Source organism: Cavia porcellus, unplaced genomic scaffold (genome assembly GCF_034190915.1).
Source record: "Cavia porcellus strain 051 isolate PalLab524CR breed Dunkin Hartley unplaced genomic scaffold, mCavPor4.1 scaffold_15, whole genome shotgun sequence".
In the NCBI taxonomy this organism is placed as follows: domain Eukaryota; kingdom Metazoa; phylum Chordata; class Mammalia; order Rodentia; family Caviidae; genus Cavia; species Cavia porcellus.
The window spans coordinates 43,992,071-44,009,963 of NW_026947498.1; the positions used below are offsets into that span (position 1 = coordinate 43,992,071).

The 17,893-nt window shown below is 36.5% G+C and overlaps 1 protein-coding gene across 1 annotated transcript in view; it reads right to left on the bottom strand.

The window, feature by feature from the left end:
- Gabrr3 (gamma-aminobutyric acid type A receptor subunit rho3) overlaps positions 1-16,382 on the bottom strand; it is a 49,687-nt gene extending 33,305 nt beyond the window's left edge. Inside the window, exons 1-2 of the mRNA XM_063224803.1 lie at positions 15,963-16,382; positions 6,525-6,637 (exon numbers count right to left, since the gene is read on the bottom strand). Of these exons, the coding sequence (XP_063080873.1) occupies positions 6,525-6,637; positions 15,963-16,087 (238 nt within the window). The 5' untranslated portion in view covers positions 16,088-16,382. The remainder of the gene's footprint in view (positions 1-6,524; positions 6,638-15,962) is intronic.
- Between the last annotated feature and the right edge of the window lie 1,511 nt (positions 16,383-17,893).

A 17,893-nucleotide genomic window follows, 5' to 3' on the forward strand; every position in this document is an offset into this window, starting at 1 on the left:
ACACCTGAATATGTAGAACTCTGCATTTTATATGGTAATGGTCATAACTACAGTCAGGAAGTGTCAGATGAAATCCTTGACTCTGAGCTATGTTGAAACCTTTTCTCACCTGTCAAAAACCCAGCCTTTTTCATTTGCAAGGTGACTGGCAGAAGAGAGGCACACAGATGATAGTGCAGTGCTACACAGGGACACCACAGACCCAGCAGTATCCCTTCACAGATCATTAGCAACCACAGGCTGCCTTTGGGAAGAAGCACACATCCTCAGAAATGTGTTTGATGAAAATATACTAAAGTCATAATTGGAGCAATTTCATGCAGAGAATCTCTAAGACTTATTTGCACTTGAATTCGCCAGTATCAATCATGGGCCCAGGCAACCTGAATGATGACATAAGAGCATCCAGGCTACACTATAAACTTTCCTAGAGCCTATTAGCAAAAGATTTCAATACTTTCCGTGTGAAGGAAATCAATGTTAATAATGTCATCTGGTTTCATGTTTGAAATTTGACGCATGTAATTGATAATTGCTATAAACTGAATGCATGCAAACATAATTTCTATATTTATACAATACTCTTTTTTTTAATAATGTTATTCTTAAAAACCCTTAATGCTTATATAGTCTTGAGTTAAAAAAAATACTTTCAATTATTGATGAAAAATATAAATCATGTCTAGATAAATACTAGGTACTTATTTTAGTAAAGATTTTGGGATTTAGAGACATCAGGCTTAAAAGCTTCCTTAGTAGGCTAAATAATGCCAGGATGTGTCACATGAGCCACACAGGTGAGTATAATTCAATCGCCTTTTGCATGAAACGTGCCTTGCAGTCCCTGTTACTCTTCTGTGATGTCCTCAGTGGTTGTCTTATGTTACCTTTTCTTACCAACATAAAATTCCCTCTTGTGTTTCTCAATTCCAAAGCCTCAGCATCATTCCTTACTTAGAAAGCTCTCACCTAGCCAGGCACAGGTCCTATCCTTTGAGTATTCTCTGGCCTCCGCTTTCAGAAGTACCTGACTTGCATCTCAACCACAAACTTCTTACTGCCATATTGAATCCTACAACACTAATTTTATAAATAACAGTTTTTACTGATAATTATGATTAAGAATTAACTTGTAAATATTCAGTATTATTCCTTCACAGGGTTCTGCTTTGATTATTATTAAACTTTTTAGTTAGTAGAAGTATCAAAATAAAAATTTATAAAAACATATAAAATATGTTATTCATGGGTTTACCTGGTACTTCATGTGGAGTAAATCTTTCCTTAATTCTAATATTTAGAGAGATAAAAGATCTTGGAGGGATATTAGAATGTCCCGAATAAAATTTTAACATTAGAATCTCATAGAATAGACTTCAAACTTAGCTCCACCACCATTGTGTGATAGCGTAGATAACCATCTCTACGCTTAGTTTCTCCTTTGTAAAATCTGAGGGTTATTTTTTTTTTTTTTTTTTTTTTTTTAGAGATAGGGTCTCACTAATGTAGTTCAGGCTGACCCTGAGCTCACAGTGATCCTCCTGCCCCAGGTTCCTGAGATCTGGGATTGCAGGGGTATGCCACCACATCAGCTTAAAATCTGAGTATAATATTTTAGAAATTTACTTGAGGACTAGAAGTAATGCAGTTACTGCACTTAATTGGTGCTCAATAAATAGCACAAAATAAATATTATTACTGCTGTCATTAAGCAAAATTGTGAATTTCCTTCATGGAATACAGGCCACTATTCCTAATCCTACTCTCCAAATTTGAACATTAGTCTCTTTCTTCCTTAAAAAAATAATAAGTGCTTCTCAAAATTATTTTCTGAAAAATAAAAACACAAATAAAAAACCCAGAGAACAACTTGAATTTAGGATCTTGTGACTTTTCAGCCCTCTGTACTCATGAATTCAATCAACAAAAAATATCTGAAAAATTTTGCATGTATCAGACATGTACATTTTATTGCCGTCATTCCCTGAATAATACAATGATAGTATTTATGTTATCCTAGGTATTAGATGTAATCTAGAGATGACTTTAAGGGTGTCTCTATCCTTCTGAATTCTGGGAGAATTCTCATAGGTTATAGGAAGTATCGTGTCATTTGCGTGAGACCTACAAATTTGGCTATCTGCAGGGGTGGCTGTGCTGGTCCTGCAGCTTAATCCTTAGAACATGGAGAGGTAGCTGATGACTATTTCTGCAAGCCTGAGGACACATTTGTAAACATACCTTCCAGGACATAGCCCTGCCCCTGCTGGACAAACACTGGAGCCTCCTGTCGTCTGAAGGCTGGGTCTGACAGTGGAGTTAAGACATGGGTTTCCCATTATCAGCTGCTGAAATATCTTAGATTTCTTCTTTCCTCCCTCCAGATATATACTGTTCTTTCAGAGATGAACTCTTGCCTTTCTAAGGAAAGTATGTGCCCTCAGGTGCTGTCTGTCTTGATTTCTATCTCGTTTGAGCACCGTGTCCAAATGTATCTCATTTCCATGTCTAAAAATTTGTGTTCTGGCATTCTTGAGGGCAGAGTGCAGGGGGATGGGAATACAAAGGCAAGGCACAGAATGTGACAGAAATTCGGATCTGCATCAAGGGACCAAAGAGCATTCTTTTACAGATGAGAAGCTTGTTACAGACGGGAAGGAGAAATAAAGTAGATGGGTTAAAATCATGAAATTTGTAGCCATATAAACCTTGGTTACAGCTAAACTTCAGCGAATTGCTTAATTTCCTCATATCTCAGTTTGCTAATTAGTAATATAGAAGATATATATATGGTACCAACCTTACAGATATGTGAAGGAATCTATGTAAAGTCTAGAGTTTAAACCCATTCAGATGTCTTTTCAACTTTTTACTATGTATTCAATTAGTGATAAATTTAACAAAATATATAATAATAATTGTATACTTTTATTAATTCTATTTGTAAAATACAATAAAGTTAAATAAATATTAACTTTAATACTTAAGTATTAATTTTCTGGGATCACCAACTGGGTAGTAGCAACACATTTATAAAACTTTTTATATGCATAAAGATATAGCATCAATCTGTTTTTATGTGGGCTAGAAAAATGAGACTTAAGTAGCAGTTATACATCTTATTAGTACATTGAATTTCAAATACGTTATATTACGCCATCCTTACAGCCCTTTGTTGGCTTGGTAGAACTGAGGTTAGCATCGTTTGATGTATGAAGTTAAACTCAGAGAAGACTATGCAACCCTGGCCTGAAATGCAAAGCTAGGTAATGATAGGAATATAACCAGATCCTTCTGTCTGTCAGCTCTCTTGTTGACAAGCACAGACTGTGCAAGCAGCTTTTATAACTTTGGGGCTTTTGTCTTAACTCAGTAGCCAGTACCTAGATACTGAATTGATTTCATTTCAAAGAAACAAAGAAATGATCATCTGTAAGACACTAACAAAAAGCCCTTAGTCCTGGGAGACAGAATGGGCAGGGAAAACATAAATAAAAGAAAATGAGCTGCAATTTATAACCCAAGTTAAACAAAAACCTCCCCTAAATTTATATCCTCTTGTTTCTACATAATGAGTCAATTAATCTTGTAATGCTTTATAAAAGTAAAAAACATTGCAGAAGCAGCTGGTTTTAATGTTAAAGCTAATTAGGAAAGCACATTAAGGCAAGAGAAGCCCTGAAGTTACATTTGGCTCAAGAGGAAAGAAATATGCTCATGTGTTTGGGTTATGGACAAGTATAACAAAGGAGAAGATAAATTAAAGCTTGTCTTTTATATCATGCAGTCTAATTTCCCCACAGAAGCATCCATGATAGAACAGAGAAATGGGTCACTATATTAGAAGCCATTCGATCAAGAGAGGCGAGAGAAAGGTTAAAGTCTGTATTTCACAGCTACCAGACTGACACTTCTAACTGAACTTACGGATTTTTCTGCCTGAGATGACTGAACACACAAGCTATGAAAGTACCACTCAGTTCCACTTTAGGCTTATCAGAAAAATTTCTGAATTGTGAAATGATTTGCTACCTGTCAGAAATAGCAGATTTCAAGTGCATTTTAAGTAACCTCACAAAGGAGCAGCCTCAGAAAAAGTAATATTAAAAAAGTGTTACCACTTAAAAAGTTTTAACACGTATCTTTAACAGATCAAACAAAGTGGAAATTTAAGGTTAATTTTATGTCCCCCCAGGGTAGAGGGGATGATCCAGGGGATGGAGAACGAAGGTGTGAATATTTTAAGGTAAAAGAGAAGCAGTATGGCTCAGACAACAGTGTTGGTTCTCAGGTCACTGTCACTCCTGTGCGGATCATCTGGGCATCCTGTAACGATGCAGATTTCAGCTCCGAAGCCCTGCGCTGGGAACTGAGCTTCTGCATTTATCTTAAAACACTGCTGATTCTTAAAGCACTTTTAAGTCACCTGGCACCAGAGGTCTGTTTTTCTGAGGTCCACATTCAAGGTTATTTTTCTCTCATTCTTACTGGTTTTCAATGGCCTAAAACAAGGTCCACAGAACCCATTCTTTCTACAACAGAAAGTAATTTAATCAAGGACCCTGTCTTGATAGAGATTAGAACAGATTTTGGAACTGGTGTTGAAAAGAGTACATTATATTCGGCTTTCAGCTGCGATGCCTGAAACAGTTTCAGGCCATTCCCGTGCGAATGGCGCCACCTCATGTCAGGTAAGGACCATTGTCGAAGGAGTTTGTCTTGAAAATTATTGTTAAATGATGATACAGGAAAAGGTTTTACAAATTTTTATAGATCATAGAAACTAAGGTAGAGCATATTTAAATGATAGATATAAAGCATATGTAAAAGCTTTGGGATTTTTTGGGGGTAAGAAATAGTCTACTGAGACTAACAGCAATTTTAGTCTATTGAGACTAATAGGTAAGAGCCCAAGCAATTTTAGTATTGTGGTGGGGATGATGCATCTGAGGAACAGCAAAGTAGAGAGACAGAGATCTCACAAAGAAAAATACAAGAAAATTCTCAGCCCTGCCTATTTTCTACAACCTTGAAAGATTTGACAGTGTAAGAAGTGTTCTGGAAAACAACAAAAATAAACTCACTCAAATGTAATGTGATCCAGGTAATCCAGTGCAGTGTGGTTTTTCACATGTCTTTGTCAGACCACCAGCATCAGATCATCTGGAAACTTTATGCAAATGCCAGTTTTGGTCTCATTCAGATCTAACGGAACAGAAATGCTGGGCTAGGGCCCAGGGATTTGCATGGTAATCTTCCAGGTAATTCTGATGCTTGGAAAAATTCTAGTCATGCAATTAAGGTCAGGTCCTTAACACTGCAGCAGAGTAGTTTTTGGGATATTAAACGTACAAATCAAGATAACCAGCCCTCAGCAGTCACCTGACATATGTCTGTATTTTCCTGTTAACAAATTAGTTCTCTATGACATCCGTCTACCTGTTGTGCTTCTCTTGGTCAGAACCATAATATGACAAGAGTCTTTAAGCTTCCCTGTCCCATCCTGAATAGTTAACTTATAAAAAACTGCTAGTGTATCCTGCTTTTCACTCTCATCCATACCCCCTTCGTATCCACTTTGTGTGCTTTTAAAAAGTTGTCAGTTTGGGGCTGGGGATTTAGCTCAGCGGCATAAGCGCCTGCTTTGCAAGCAGGCAGTCGTGAGTTCGATCCCTGGTACCGATAAAAACGAAAAAGACCAAAAAAAAAAAAAAAAAAAAAAAAGTTGTCAGTTCACGGAGAGAGAGACTGTGGGCCAGTGAAGAAAGAATCAAGTAGATTCAAAGAGTTTAGCTACCAGGTGATTTCCTCACACCTGCATACTGCTAGAAAAGTTGGTGGCCTCAGTGATGCAAACATGTTGCAGACTTCAAAGAGGAGAAGGCTTTGATTCAGGCACCCACTTCTCCTTCCAGCTTCTTCAATCCTCTTGAAGGATTGTGTCTAGTTCCTGTGTCTAGTTCCATCACTTACTGTCATAGTTTCCAGTGAGTTTTTTAAACCTCTACACCTCAGCTTCAACTCTAGAATATTAAGGATCATGATAGCTCCTGTTTCACAGAGTCACTGTTAAGGTGGGATAGCACATTGGGCTACAGGTATTAACACTGTGCCTGTTTTACATTTTTACGAACTTTAGTTTCTAAAAGTTGGTTCACAGTGAGCCATAGGCTTTGACATACTATAATTCCTTCACAAAAGCTACGTACTCCAGCTCATAATAACATGCAAGGTTTTGTAAGAATCACCATGTAATTCAATCTACACTTCATGGTTGAGACAGCAAGTCAGTATATAAGCAGAATATATCTGCCCATTATTTATTGAGCACATTCTCATGTGTGCATGTGTGCATGCTAGAAAACAAGCTGTGGTGTCAATTTAAATGGGTAAAATTTCAACTGTTTTTTAAGATAAACATTTTTAAAAACTGATAATTTTACTTGTGTTTTGGATTTGTCTCAAAATTTCAACTCCATTTTGAGAGTGAGTTTTAAATGAGTCTTTATAAAGATAATACTTACCTCCAAATCCTGGTCTCAGTGAAAAGTCGTGGCCCTCAATATGGAGGAGCTGCTGATACTTCAGGGGCCACACTTTGGTACTGTCATCTCTCTCCATTCTAGTTTCTTGCTTGCTATACTCCCAAAGAAAAAAAGAATTCTTTAAGAGACTGGATGCTTTTATTCAGTTTAGACATTCATGCTCCATATAGCATATTCTAACATTATTTCATAAAGAGTCATTTCCTAAGTTCATATTAAACCAAAGAATGGTCAATTTATTCTTTAAAGGTGGAGTAGATAAAGTAAATGACATTTAACATCACTTTAAATGACAAAGTGAAAGTGACTTAAATGCACAACAGTCAACATTTCTCAGAGTATAGTTTATAGACTTAGGATACCTTAATTGCCTGTGTGGATGTGGTCAGAATCAGAGTTATCAGCCCATTTTTCAGATCAAGTCAATCAGAGCCTAGGAATCTGCACTGAAATGAAACACCTAACTTACTCTTGGGATCACTGAAGTTAAATAATCTCTGCAATAAACAGTGATAAAATTTAAAAACATTTCAGAAATTTACACTGATGAAAACAGTTTTCACAAGACAAAATAACTAGAAAATATGGGAACTGGCTGTGATTGAAAGCTAAACTAAACTAAACTAAACTAAACAAAACAACTAAACTAGAATTTAAGAGGTGGGAATGCTTTGACTAATGCAAGCCCAGCACTAGGTAGATAAGTTCTGTTTTACCTACAGTTCTTCAGGACAAAGGCAAAATGGAGAGTGACCTCTCTAAGTGTTCTGATTTGGAAACAAAGTCTTTCCTCCCTGTGGGTCTGTGAACTTTGGCAAGTCACTGCACCTTTTTGACTCATTTCCTGCTGGGAGGTGCCTGCTTCCCAGAGACATTGCAAGTACAGAGGCAGACAGCTAGAGCTCCTCTGAGAACACCTTGCAGTCATCTACTGGTGCAGGAGACCCTGCTCAGATCTCCTATCTAGAAATCATGCCTGGCACGATCACTCTCATCATGGTTAGCAGCAGCAGTAACACAAGTCTCTGAGGAGTCTACTAAGTGAGTTCTAGGGACTCTGATTGTATGACACACATTTTCATTAACAAATGTCTTCTCTAAAAAACAATGAATTTTAACAGAATTCCTATGGAAGGCAATTGCATAACCCAATAAAGTGACTTTTGGTGGAAGAATTTCAGATGCTGACGAGCTTGTAGAAGCAATACATCCAGGAATGTATCACCATGTATCATCTTTCAATAGGACACTTTATGGTTGAAACCTCAGTGGTTTACCAGTGATGTATTTCTTCCAGTGACAGAAATGAAGAAGCTAGAAGAGGAAATCTGTTTTGAATATAGGCAGTAAGTTTGATTTAAACTCTATTACACCCTATGAATAATTGAACACATAGGACTATTTCTTCCAAGGAGCTAGAATTAACTAGAAAAATTCTCCTAAGGAGCTAGAATGAGCTATTTTTTAAAAATAGTAGCAGCTAGATTTTATTAAATGCCTACTATGTTCAAGGCACTATGTCAGATGTTTTCTAAATATTATCTTCTTTGGCATGCATTCAGATCACCTGATTTCCCGGGCCCCATGCCCAGAGGTTCTGATTCAATTGGTTTAGGGTACAAGAATTTGCAATTATAACAGTTTCTCAGGAGAACCACTGCCCTAGAAAATTATAGACATTTAATAAAGCTAGCTACTTATTATTTTAAGAAAAATGCAAATGTAACTTTGCCTGGAAACTCATGAGAATTACTCCTTTGGTAATTGGTAATTGTGTGTGTGTGTTTAAGTACAACTAAATGACATGTCACTACTGTGTCACTTCAGAAGCACACCGCTTCTTCATGAGAGTGAAAAGAATAAATTTTAACTAAGAATCCCAAGCACACTGAATGCAAAGTCTGCCATGAAACACTCCCTTGGTACTTCAAAGCCCACACCTGTTCTTACTTAAGGGCTCTTCTGACACAGTAAGATGTTCCAGACTGTGTGCACTATTTTCTCCCAAAGAATTTGTTGCTTGTGTAGCTTCCTAAAGAATATTGGAAATCTATGTTCTCCCTCCCACATATTTAAGTAGACATATACAGTTTTTATTATAAATTTTAAAAGTACTTAAATATTGATGATGATTTAAAAGAAAACTTGTTTCTCTTTTAAATGTACCTGATGAATCTAAATATCTACCTGAACCATCTTAAAATATATGAACAAGTTCTTTAAAATATTGGAAATTTTATAAAATTTCTTACTTTTTGAACTCATATTTCCATTTTACTTTCTTGTAGAACTTTTCATCTCATCATACATCTTTTCAAGAAAAAATATATATACACTTATAAATTAACCTTTTAATTTTCTGTGGCCATTACAAATAGAGCAAAGCATAGCTTATATACATAGTGGCACTTATTAAAACTAAGAATAAAATTTTAGTGAAAATGAATACTATTGTGTGTGTGTGTGTGTGTGTGTGTGTGTGTGTGTGTTTCGTGGTTTTTTGAGACAGGGTCTCCCTACGCAGTTTGGGCTCACCTGGAGCTCAGTTTGTAGCCCAGGCTGGCCTCAAACGCCAAAGGATCCTCCTGTCTCAGCATCCCAAGATTGGGATTATAGGTGTGAGCCACCATGCCTGGCTCTGAAAATGGGTATTATTGAAATGATGGTACATATTCCCTAATTATTTTATGTAAATGGATTATATTGATTACAAGAGTGAAATTCATTTTAGTATAGTTTCTATGTTTACTTTTATTTCTACAAGTGAAAATGTTGAAAAACTGTTCATATATTTGTAAGAATATGGAATTTGCAGAAAATTTTCATCATTTTAGCATTATAACTTGCTTAAATTCTTTATTTTCTAAAATTCACATTCTGTGATCTCTCATCAAAATTATTTTTAATGATGTATAACTTTATTAATGAGGTTTTCACATTAATTTCATTGGAAGAAAAAACAGGAAACATCTAGCCTGGAAAAAGAAATGTTATTTATAAGTCATTCAATACCAGCTGTTTGTTTGTACCCAGGAAGTTATTAAACACCAGGGAATGCATGTAGATTTAGGAAAACAGTGATATCTATTTTTATTTTGCTGTGGCTATCACTGGGAGTCTCCAGTTTTAGCAGAGGTCACAAGGAAGTTAAAACTTTACAAATTGTTTAAACAATGTTATACATGTCTACATGCCCCTTGGATAGTTTGGATGTACCATTAGTGATATATTATATACTAGAATACAGCTACCTACTTTGAGAGTTTGGCTTATTAAAGAAACACATAAAGGTTAATAAGGTGACAAATAAAGGAGACAGGAGGAACTGTGAGGGACAAAGGGATTATTATGTAATAGAACATCTTCTGCCCTCTGCCCTATACTTGATAAAATGACTTCATGTTTTAGTAGTTATTAAGAAAAGGCTTTTGGATAACCTCTGCCTGAGGAGCGGCCCTTTTGGAAGTCTGAATACAATGGAATAAAGCAAAAGAATCTCAATTTATGAAGTCGGCATTCTCAATGTTTGCCTTTGCTCACAAGCATTATTTATGAAATAGTACGTATAGGTCTTGGGAATGGCTATGCTTTTTCTCTTTGTCTTAGGAACTTTTTAATTCATGGATTATACAAAGAATCATATTTTTATCCTCCCTATCTCTTCTCAGTGTCTGAAGCTCTAATTTTATGACTAAGAAAGAGGAGATTGTGGAAATAGAAAATACTGGACTTCGAGTGGCCTTAGAAGGCCTAAGGAGGGAATTTGGTCTTTGAGGAAAACATACCAGGCAAGTAACTAAAATGTGCTAAAACTTGTTGGGGAGAGTTAAGCACATGTTTTATTCTGGTACACTGGAGTTTTATAACTCCAGTGAAATGAAAAAAAAAAAAAAACCTCATTTTAATACAGTCAGAAATGCTCTTGTTGGCTGCTTTATAAAATTGCTTTTCCAATAGCTTGGAGGGCTGTATCTTTGATTAGCTGACTAGGATCCCAATTTGAAAACAGGTAGGACTGACATGAATAGATTGCCTGTTAGGGATTTAAAACTGGTGGTCAACTTAACACCAGCTGAATTAAACCAGCATGGTGCTGAGCATAGATGTTCCACCTGAGGAGAGTTGCCAGCATAAATAGAGATGTGGAGAGGAAATGCTGAACGTTGTGGGTTTCTCTCAGGGTTGCTGTTTGAGCCATTGGTTCTTCTGGATGATTTTGTCATGACTAGCTTCCCCATTGTGAGTTCGACCATTGTCATCAGAGGAGCTCTGGACCTTGTTGGTGAAAGTGGCTGTGGTTCACTTTGGGGGAGCTCTGGTCTTCACATGAAGCATCACTTCCTGGCTCCAGAGGGGAAGATGTGTGCTGTTTAATCTCCAGCAGAAGCTCGTCATGCTGGCTTTCTGGCATGTACTCAACTGTTCCTGTCATCGAAGGAGCTCAGGATCTTTGTGGTGCTGAGGGTCGCTGTGTTACCTTTCAGGACAGCCAGGTTCTCATTTTAAGCATTACTTTTCAGCTCCAGTGTAAAACCCTTAACCTAACCCAGCACAGCTCCTTCATCCCACTGGAATAGACTTTCTAGCTTCCACTGCTACATTTGGGTCTTCCCAGCACAGATCCGTAAAATAGACAGGCACAAGTCCTTCTTGTGGGCTCTAAATCACCAATTGGGCTCATCGGAGGCATTGTCATGAACTCTAGGTCTTCATCTGGACTCATGCAAGCCATTGCTTTGGGATCCAGGTCCTTGGCTGAGTATTCTTGGTCTTTAGTGTTGTGGACAGATTTCCTGCACTTTCTTGTGTTGACTCTGGGTGACCATCATAAATAATATTATAAATTCTGAGTCCTGATTATAATTGTTCTCCTCAGAATGCCTGACTACAACACTGCCCAAGGGAGGATATAATTAACTATCACATTTAAAGTTCTTTAATGGAGAGGAGAGATAACAATTAAAACCACCATTACTAATTTATACCTTTTAAATGAACAGAAGACCAAAAATAATGTTAGTGCCCATGTTCATAAAGATATGATGAAATGGGAGAGCAAATGTTGGTAAACCCTTTTAAAAATTCATCACAGGAGGCAAAAAGATTTTTTATACACTTTGATTCAGTATTGCAATAGCAAAACAATTATAATTCCTAGTCATAAGGAAAAATATATTCATTAGGCTATTTATTGGTGGTATTTATAAAAGTACAACTTTTAAAATAAATAATATCGAATGTTTAATATTATTCAATTTGTTTTTTCTTTTTGTAATTCAGTGATTTAAAATACCATTAAGATGTCAATGAAGCAATGTGGAAATGCTTAAAAAATGCAAAGTAATTTATAGTCTATAATTTTAAATATGAAAAAATCAGATAGGCTTATGAATAAAGATTAAAAGTTAACTTAAAAGAGAGAAACATAATTGAAATTATTGATATGTTTTCCATGTAAAATTCATTATTGTTAGTGTTGTTTGTGTAATATAGGATTTATAAATTATCTACACTAAATTATCTAAAATCACTCACTTTATCTCTCTATAGTCTGTGTCATTGTGAAACTACGTCCTGTTACTTTCATGATTCTATCTCTACCATGAATTAGTACACTCTGAAGTCCAGTTTACAGTCCCAAATCAAGCAAGCAAAATTTTACAAAACTACTTGTGTACTTATTAATATTTAGAAAAATACAAAATGGAGCAGAAATGTGTTCTATCAGGCTATATAGATGCAAATCCAAGGGGAAAAAAGGGGAAAATCTGTGGTCTAATGTTGAATCACTAATAAAACCTTCATGGATCTAGATCCAGTATTTATTTGTAGTCTCTGATGTTTTAAGATGCCTTAAATAGGACGCGGTGCATTACGTGGAAGGGCTTTTGTGGCCTTGACTGCACTGCTTTCTGAACATCTAACTCTAGGATGCATGTGGGACTTTCATCAACAGTCACCTCTCACAATAGAAAAACCTACGAAGGTGAACATTTGAGTTGCAGAGCAAGCCACAAGAATAGTCTGCTGGAGACAGGGCAGTTCCTGTGCCTCATTTGAGTCTTTGTCAGATCATCTGCTCAGTGATGAGGCTTCAGTTTCCTCATCTGTGAAATAAGGACATTGAACCTGTTTAAAGATGGTAAGTAGATATTTTTTGGATAGTTTGACTGAGGTATTAAATTGGAAAATTTCATATGAAAACCTGGACTTCCTGTTCTTTTGAAAAAAAAAATCAAAGAATCTGTTAAGTCTGGGCTCAAATTTTCTTACAAAAAAGAGAAGATTGGACCCCACCTGCCACCTCCCCTGGGAGGAGTTACCCTGCCACAATCTCTGCACTTTCCTCTATCTTACTTCAAGTTGCATTGATTTGCATCTCCCAGGGTCCTCCTGGCTTTCCCAGGATGTTCAGGGATGTGCCGGGAGGTACTTAATAAATGGCTCCCCAGGATGAAAAAAGCTGGGTCTGGTTTGTGTTGTCTGCCACTGCCAGTTGCTAGATAGCAACATGCATGGCAGAATTGTGTGCAGTTCATAGCACAGAATATTATACTATCACATAAGCTATATAGTATATAGACTAGTGTGGTACGGTGTGATATGGTATGATGTAGTTCATTGTAGTAGTAATTCTATCATAGAGATGTAATAGATTTAAATAAACTCAAAGCTAATAGGTGACAGTATAACATAATAAAATAATTGGGAAGTGATAAATTTTAAATATGTACTATCCTCCCTATAAAATAACTTATTTAGGTAGAAGTTTATATAAATTAATTCTTAATAGTGTCTGGTTTTAACAAAATGGCTCATAAATCTTCAAAACATTAACAGCTGGTTCTTGCGAGCTGGTTTGAGCGGATGCCAGCATTGATCTGTTTATTCTCAAAGCCATTTATGTTGTTCCTACAGTATCCTTATCCTTCAAACCTGCACCTGCACTCACCAGTCTGTCAATGCATATTTTTTTGAAGGAATGAATACATATTCAGTAATCTACATATCTACTCCTCTTTACATCACTAGGGAGCCAGATTTTTCCCCTAAGTAAAAAGAGGAATTTTTAAAAACTTGCTGTAATTTTCTTTATTCACATCCTTCTCCAGTTTGTTTTGAAGAAGGAAATATTAATTGAAAGATTAAAAAATCTTTAGATAAACTGAAATCTTTAAATAAAATTTAAGTTGTATTCTGCTTGACAATGGCTAATAGCAAAGCACTTACTATGTGAAAAGTGTTTCAAAACAATGCATATAAATGCAAAGTGATGCGGACAGATCTAATGCATAATTCTCAAAAAAGGTCCGTATCTTCCTTTCATGTTCTCTCTGTGGGCTGCCTTGCATTTTGAAAGGATGGATTTTTAGTTAATGAATTCATTATGTATTTATTTGTAATCAAGTTGGTGTTGAGCAAAGAAACTCAAGGTTTTTACTCACATATTAAAGCATGAAGATTCCTAAACTCCTTTCTCTTGAAACTATCCTGCAGCAATTTCTGTATTTTTTGTAGAATTTTATAAAATTTGCCTGAAAGAGTGCTTAAGTGACAGCTTCAAGACTGGCTGGTTGGATTACCCTTGTTCACTCAAGAAAAATGCCTTGGTTTCATTCTAAGTGGCTACTTCTGAACTAGTGGTGATATTTATGCAGTCGTTGGTACCCTAGAGGGTTTTCCTTTGAAGAACAAAGGAAGCGGATATAAATTTTAATGAGTCGTATTCTAGCTTGTGGCCCAAAGGGCATCTTACTCAGGCAGTAGAGAAGTGAAAACAAACATGTTTGTCTTTATGTAGCAGCAACCCTGAGTTTTCCTCTAGGGGAAGTCTGGCTTGCACAGTGTCTAAAAATTTCTCTTCTTTTAAATAAGACCTAAAATGAACCATTTAACATAAAAAAAGTTTCCCACCTCATCTCAAAGAACTGATAGTCTTCCAGTACTATTTAAAGAAGCATCAAAAGAATACACATTGCAGATTTTTTTGTAGCTCCTTTGCTGCTGGCAGTGGGCCAGTGGGTCAGGTTAACACGCCTGTGACAAACTTATCATCTTAACAACTAATAGTCAGATTGGATGAATCTTTATTTAAAGGGAAGATGATATTTTTAAGCAGTTTCCATTTTAAAATTAGGCAAAATATACTATACCAGTGTGTTACGCAATCAAAAAAAATTTGTAGCCTAGTGGTATAACCCGACATTTTACAAATATGTCCTTGCCCAGTTACCTCAGAGAAGTACCAGAAGTTGTTAAACTAAGCAAGACCTTATATCATCTTAGTTTTGAGGTCTGAAGTGGAAAAATGGAAGGAAACTGTGGAAGATGGACCTGATTTTTAAAAACAGATCAGGAATCAGAAATCTAGTTCCCATCTCTTTTTGTTGTGATCGTTAAACCTTAAGTTTTGAAGGTAACTTTTGTGTTGGGTTTCCTGATCTTATGATGAGTGCTCCATAAATATTCACGATATGAGGGCAATCTGGCAGGAACATCTGTCGCTTCATTGATTGCCAACACTGACTGGATGCTATTACTCATCTTCATCTTTCTATTTTTCCTTTTGGGTCATCTTGGAAATCTTGTACAAAGGGGAGTTTCTCAGAGAGACTTTGGTTCTTAGAGCAACCAGTCTTTCCAACCTGCCAGGATGAGGGAGATTGCTGGAGCCTTTAGTGCTAAATCCTGAAAAGTCCCAGTTATGCATGGTGAACTGGTCACTGTGATAGATTGCTAGTTCCTTTACCGTACATCTAGGCAGTTCTTGGTTACCGATGGCTAAATACTAATGATAATAATCGATATTCAGAATGATTGTAAATGTATGAAAGCTATTCTCAAAAAACAACACAGGGCTTTTTTTTTTTTTTTTTTTTTTTTAATTATCGATTCCAAGGATTGAACTCACGACCGCCTGCTTGCAAGGCAGGTGCTTATGCTCCTGAGCTAAATCCCCAGCCCCAACACAGGGCTTTGATAACTTTAGGAAGATATCTCAGCAACCTATGAAACTATACCCTGCAAGTACTTGACATTAAAAAAAAAAGTGCTTAGATTACCTTTCACTGAAAAATATTTGAAGCAACATTAGACAAATGTCATTAATAATACACACATTACATGTTAAATGATTAAATTCCTTGAAAGAGGATCTTTATACAACATGAACCATTTAAATATTCTCTCCAAAAATAAGAATAAGCAAGTATGCAAAAGCCAGGGGAGACACATGATTCTGCTCTTTTAGATATCAACCCAAAGAGATTTATTTTGATGAGTGAATGTTATTTTCAGAGACAGACATAATGCAATAATCCCATAATGATAAATTTCTTTTAAGAGTGTTTCCAGATTTCCAGTGGATCTGAGGCAGCTGGTGAAATAAACTGAAATGACTGACTACAGATATCTTACCGGATTTGCTTCATGGAAGAGGAGCAATGCTGGGGTTGTTTCTTGATATCAGAAACTGCAAAAGCATTTGGCATCAATGTGATCCAGATGTAGGTGAAGGCGATCAACTGGACAGACAAGACCATCTCTCCCAGATGCAAGGAATGCAGGTGGATGCAAATGATACTGCTCTGCTTCCTTCTTCATGTGTCTTTTTAAAAATAAATGTTGTGCCAGGAAAGGTATTAAGAAGAAAAAGACACGACTTGCAATGTTGTCTTTTGTTTCAGTAGATGAAATAGATTCACATCACTCACTGGCACGTGTCTGTCTTCAGCAGTTTAAGGAGAAGAAGGTAGAGTTTTTCATTTTCAATTTGCATCCTTTAGTCCCTCTTCCCAGGGAAAGTTCTTAGCTTGATGCTTGATCCCCTACTCAATAAACTCTCAGCTGCAGTCTTTGGCAGAAAAAGAAGTGAGGCTAGTCATTAATCCTCTTAATCCAATGCAATATCATTTGAGTTTATTTAATGCCTGTGTAAAATAATATGCTTAATGAGAAAAAGATGATTAATTTAATCTTAATTATACATTTGAAGGTTTTTTCTTTATCGTATGGTTCCTTTTAATCTAAAAAAAGGACTCTTTCTGCCCCCAAAAGCATACAGAGTGCCACAGCACAAATTAAATTAATCAGGCAAATAATGACATTTTAAGATTATTCTATTAATAACAAAAGTGGTTCAACTTCAAGATTCAATGTAGGAGGTAACTTGAAAGATAAACTTAGTGCTGGGTAGTATACAGAGAACGTACCATTACTGCTGCATTAAATCATAGCTACACACTCTTCTAGAGCAACTTTGGCTACACAGAAGAGAAATGTCCGTTGGAAATGGTCCCTCTCTGTATGTAAAGTACTAGTGAATGGACATGTCGATGAAATGAAATCTCCTCAACTGGAATATTAGAGCAGGGCAGTAACAAGTGATCTGTTTACTAGGACTTAGGAAGAATATTCTTTTCTTTCCAGAAATATAGTGGTGAAAGAAATTCTTATATTTCCCCAAATTCATTTGTGTGCTTGACAGCTTGTACCCTGTCAATTAGGTTATACCTTTTCAGCTCATTATCAAAACCTTTTCCTGTGTTTCTTAGCCTGCCTTTCCTCATAAGTGTCCACCATTACATATATGCAAAAGAATGCATTAAGTCCTTGCTTCCCTTTATGCTTCTATGCTGCTTTATTATGTTGATACATATGTATCTATAATACACAAATGTTTTGTATGCTTTAAAAATTACACAGATGGTGTCACACTGCATTTTTACTTCTGAAACCTACTTTCAGGTTGTGATTGTAGCTCTAAATAGTTCATTTTGTTATAGGCAGCAAGTTAGCTACAAATACTATAGGCAGTGAGACAGGGCCAGGTCCTTGAAGGAGTCAGTGTAGAAGCCCAGATGCCTTGCAACTGCTGGGGAGACACACACCTCCTGCTGTGGGCCGGGCCTCAAGACAAAAGGTCAAACAAATACATCCACATCCTAAAGACTGATATTCTGATTAGTTCTCTGTCACCCTGAGGAAGCCAGGAGTCACCATCCCAACGCCCTAGGGGAGAGTCACTGCTTTTCTGTGTGATTCACTTCCCCATTTGTCCCCAATTTAATCAATTTTACCTGAACAGTTAATCTTATTGGTTTAACATAGTTCTGTCCCACCTTATGCCCATCTGCCTTGTGAGTTCCAGCCCCCCCCCCAACCTTGAACCTATCCCACCCTATGATTTTACTCTATAAAAGTCTCTAGAAAAGGCAGAGTCCCTGGCAACCCACTCTGGACCCCTTCTGTCTCTGAAAGAAGCATTCTTTCTCTCAATTAATATGTTCTGTTCTTAACCTCTATTGTTCCTAAAATTCATTCTTGGATTTTCGAGAACATGAACTCAT